Source organism: Oratosquilla oratoria, chromosome 14 (genome assembly GCF_046742065.1).
Source record: "Oratosquilla oratoria isolate Oo_2021 chromosome 14, ASM4674206v1, whole genome shotgun sequence".
NCBI classification, from domain to species: Eukaryota; Metazoa; Arthropoda; class Malacostraca; order Stomatopoda; family Squillidae; genus Oratosquilla; species Oratosquilla oratoria.
The window spans coordinates 52,578,544-52,583,543 of NC_134790.1; the positions used below are offsets into that span (position 1 = coordinate 52,578,544).

Here is a 5,000-nt window from a genome sequence, read left to right on the forward strand (position 1 = left end):
TTGAATGAAAAAGGGTATATGGAATGGTAGGCGTGTATATTTAAGTGGAAACGTGTAGGTATTTGAGTGGGTGTAAAAGTTTAGGATAGGTGTGTGTTTGTGAGTGCGCGTAGGTGCCGTGGTGCCTTTGTGGAATAGAAGGAAGAGGAGGAGAGGAGGAGTAGGTGGTGGTTATTTGTCTTTGTGCTCAGGACCGGCAAAGCTCTTGTGTATCCGTTTTTTATTTATTTTTTATTTTTTCCTTTTTGTTTTCTCATGTGACACGCCATTACAGTTTGTCTCATCTCGCGTACTCATTTCTTCCTCGTGTTCTCTGTGCGCTTACATTGTATGCATACACATATGCTTGTACAGTTTCTTGTGGCTTGATATCGAATTTTTATGTTTCCCATGACTTATACACCGACGTGTTTTTGTGTAATCTACTTCTAATGTGTTTGTCCTCTCCAATGTGATTTTTTCCAGAGCTTACATATGTTTTTAAACCATTCTTTTCAGACATCAAAGTGTCCTATTCACGGTATAACCCAAGTCCAATTTTTGCCCCCTCCGCCTAACACCCATTGTCCCATCCCCCACCCGCACCTCACTCTACCCTCACCCCTTGGCGCCTCCCACCACTACCAGCACTATTACCAGCTCCATTGCTACGTCATTCATCCATCCACCTCTTAGGAAACCTACTTTTCTGTTCTTCATAAAAAGGTTCTCCTTGTCATTGAATTATTCCCATCTCCTTTTTTTTTCTCCCTTTCTCTCCCTTTCTCTCCCGTTCTCTCTCTTTCTCTCTCTCTCTCTGCTTCTTTATCCAAATGTTTTATTCCTGTTTGACTAAGTTATTGGCCATCAGATCTTGGATGTTGAGTCATCACTGTTGAGGGCCTGCCACCGAGTGCTTTCTTCATCCCAGCTTCAGGATGATAACCAGTGTAAAACAAATATATTTTGATTCAAGATCCACAGCTTCGTTTTGTTGTTATTTTAACCTATACTATGACTCCAGCTCTTCATTATTGATTTCTGCACACGTAATGTTTTGCACACACAATGGAAAATTGTGATGTAAAACATTACCGTACTCTGTCTCTGTTCACTGTATAATCTATTGCGATCCCCGTCTATGGCGCGTCAGACTTCGATCGCGCCTCGGGACTGCAAAGCTCTTGTTTCGCTGCCTGAATACAAAGCAAAACTGATGGCTTCGGCCTCTAGGCATGGATTTCTCAATTTCTTATCCTTTATGATAGTTATTGTCGAACATACTTAACCGTCTCTCTACACGCTATTATGCTCTTGTCCCCTCCTCAACGCAATATTCTTTCCAAAGATGAAGGTGCTTGTAATCCTTGTACTAACCCAACATTTGGTAATTTAATACAACTGGTAGGCATGCACGTGCTTACTCGTATTAGTGTGGATTTTATTTTTTTCTGCCATCGATTTAAAGTAGCAAGACGAGAGGAGCAGCCGCCAGTTACCAGCAATCTTTATATGAAAATGTAGATGAAATCCAGATAAAGGTGATAAAGAGAGATCTATGGCCCGGTCAGGAGAGTGAATGTCAGCCCCTTGGCGCTGTACCTTCAGAGGAAGGCGAAGGTATTAGAAGATTTTGAAGATGGATGGCAGGGAAACGACTCTCTCGTAGAACCACAACTTAGATGGAGGTCTTGCAACATTCCTCGTATCCCACATCTATCTTGGCTTTAACACTTATCATTATCTTTCGTTTTCCTTAACTTTGATCCATTCCTCCTCCAGCTAATTCTTATTTTACTTGCACCTTTCCATTGCTCTTCTGTCTCCTCTTTTCTTACTTTTTTCTTTTTTGTCTTTTCTACCTCTTCATTTCTTCTCTTTCCCTCCTCATTTTCTGTACTTGTTCCTTGTTTTCTTCTTTTTATTCCCTTTATTTCTTCTTTTCCTCCCGCAACTTCTGTACATCATCGTTGCCCGCTGTTTCCTTTTTCTGTCTTCTCATTCTTTTTTATTTTGTTCACCTCCGCATCGACCTTCGCACTACTCATTCCCTCTAATCTCAGTTCATATGATATTCAACCTATGTGTTTATATCTTATTTGCTACCGGAGAAACCTTTATTCTTTTTTCGTCTCACCCGAAGTAACCAAGATCCTCTTCACCCATCAAGCAACTGCTGCAGGACACATCCATTAAGTCCTCATCCATTCAGGATTAGGTAAATAAATATGATAATATCGCCAATTTCACCGTAACTTTCTGAGTTTTCTGATGCCCCTGATTAGCTTAGCTTGGCTTAGTTTAGCTTAGGTTTGGTTAGTTAAGGAACTTTGTACAGACGGATATAGAAAGATGAGAGAAGGGAAACACGGGACTCTGGAAGAACCTTTAGCAGTAGAGTAACACATCTTTCGACTGGTTTCTCAAGAATTGGTTTTAAGACAAACATAAGTTAAAACAGGCTGTGGTGTATTATTCTATGTTACTCTCTCGATAAAGGCTCTCTCAGATCCCCGTGTGACCCACCTCTCATTTTCTGAAGGTTAGGGCAGGTTGAGTTACTTTCAGTTAGGATAGGAAAGTTACTTCCAAAGCTTAGCTGGTATTTTCAAAAAGCTATCATGCCAAAGGTGATATTGATCGACAATAGCTTATTGTTTTATAGAGCGATGGCTATATCGTTGTCTCAAATGGCGATATTGTCTTTTTAACCCAGTACTGAATACCATTTGACGAATTCTTTGTTTGTTTCACAATAGGCTGATTTAGTCAAGGGAAAAATGAGGTCCTGATCGATAAGGATCCTGGGTGATGGATCGGAACTCGGTTGACGGCCCAGGACCCCGGTCCTATCAGAGTCTGCCCGTCTTTCAACTGAATGAAATGTGTCTGCGGACGCTGAAACATATTTATGCTCTGTAATTTGCAAATAAAGCATGGTGGTAGAGCGGACAAGGACGCTACATCTGGAAGCGAGAAGGTAAACAGATGCCAGCTTGAACTCCGCTAAGGCAGTCAGCGTGTAACGGCAGTAAGGTCATATAGTGTTAAGTTATCAAATTCCGACGTAGGTGCTCAATATCTAGTGACCTCGCAGAGTCGGTGAGAGAAAGAGGGAGAGAAAGAGCGCGGGAAAGAAGGAGAGAAAGAAAGGGAGAGAGAGAGAGAGTGGGAGAAAGGGAGAGTGATTGATGGATTGATTGACTGATAGGTTGATTGATTGGTTTTGCATTAGCTGACGACGAGCGATTTTCTTCGAATGAGGAGACGATTCACCCCAAATTGAATCTGGTCCCGATCGACGGAGTCTCTTTTCAGAACCAATCGCAACCTATAAAGTTGTCTAGCCTCCGTTGGCCTAACAGATTATGTACAAAGACTTTGTTACTGACCATTTCTCTCTCTCTCTCTCTCTCTCTCTCTCTCTCTCTCTCTCTCTCTATGAACTTTTACCTTTGACCAACATGCTCGAGCTTTCAGGAAAAGTGGTATTCACCGGTAGCTGCTGTATTCAAACCCGGGTCAGAGCAGTGTAAATCAAGATTGAAGCCAAGGTTCCACAGCAGAAGGTGAGCTTCGTCACTTTGAGCTCCGGCGCTTGCTACTTAAACTTGCAGGACTGTGTAATTATATAATATTTATAATTCTTATTTTTGCGTGCTTTTCCATGTTTGTTCGCACGGTTTTGCTTCCCTAGGTTACTAGTCATGTCCCTCCTCCTTCTCCTCCTCCTACTCCTCTTCCTCCTCCTCCTCTTCCTCTTCCTCCTCCTCCCCCTCTTGTACTACCTGGCTGAACTCATGATCTTTACTGCTGGTGCTGTTCCTGAGGAGCGGTGCGCCCTCGCCCTACCTTTACCTCTCTTATCCGTTCCCCTCTCCTCTCTCCTCTCCCTCCTCTCCATTCTTCTTCCCTAGTCTCCCTCCCTTCCCTCCTCTCCCCTCCCCAGTTCCCAGTTCCTCCCCTTACCTCTCTTCCTATCCTCCCCTTCTTCCCCAATCCCCTCTTCTCCCTTCCTTTCACCTCACCTCTCCTCATTTCCCTTCATTTCCCTTCCCCTTCCATCGCTTTTTCCCGCTTCCCTTCCCCTCGTCTCTCCTTCCCTCCCTTCCCCTCCCCTGTGCTCTCTTCCCACCCCATCCCTGCCCTCAGTTCCCTCTCCTTCCATCCTCTCGCCTCCCCTCTGCTCCCCTACCTTCGTCTCTCTTACCGCTGCTTCAACTCGCCTCCCTTCCCCTCACACCCCATCGCCTCTCCTCTTTCTCCCTCCCCCACCCTCCTCTAACCTACTGCCCCAACTATTCCCGCTCCCCTTCCTGTTCCCTCCCTTCCTCTACGCTCGCCTTCCCTCCCCTCCTTTCTCCTCTTCTCTCCTATCATTTCCTCATGTCCCTTTCCCTCTCCTCTATTCTCTTCCCCTCTCTTCCTCTCACCTCCCCTTACCCTTCCCTTTCCTCTTCTTGCCCTCGTTAATCCTCTTCCTCTCTTTTCTCCTTCGTCCTCCGTCCCAATATTCCATCCCCTCCCCTCCTCTCCCCTCCTCTCCCCTCCTCTCCCCTCTTCTCCCCTCCTCTCCCCTCCTATCCCCTCCTCTCCCCTCCCTTTTACTCTCTTCCCCTTTCCCCATCTTGCCTCTCCTCCTTTCCCATGACCTTCCTTACCCTCGCCTCCCCCTCCCCTTCTCTCCAGCACACCTCTCCTCCCTTCTCCTCCCCTCCTCTCACGTCGTCGTTCCCCTCTCCTCCCAACCCATCCCCAGTTCCCTCATATCCAGTCCTTGCCCCACACCCGTACCTCCTCTTCTCCTCACCCACACTTGCTCTCCTTCCTTCCCCTCCATTCCCTTCCCTCCCCTACCCTTTCCTCTCCTCTCACCTACATTCCCCTCCCTCCCCCTCCCCATCCCCTTGACTCCCCTCTGCCCCTGTCTCCTACACTCTTCTCTCTTTGCCTTCCCATTCCTTCTCTCTTCTTTCCATCCCTCCCCCTTTCTTCCCGTCCACTCGTTTGCCCTTCACTTC

General features: G+C 46.1%; 1 protein-coding gene across 1 annotated transcript in view; it reads right to left on the reverse strand.

The window, feature by feature from the left end:
- Window positions 1–2,686: 2,686 nt before the first annotated feature.
- LOC143032667 (uncharacterized) overlaps window positions 2,687–5,000 on the reverse strand; it is a 6,749-nt gene continuing 4,435 nt past the window's right edge. Inside the window, exon 2 of the mRNA XM_076197548.1 lies at window positions 2,687–2,877. Coding sequence (XP_076053663.1) covers window positions 2,687–2,877 — 191 coding nt within the window. The remainder of the gene's footprint in view (window positions 2,878–5,000) is intronic.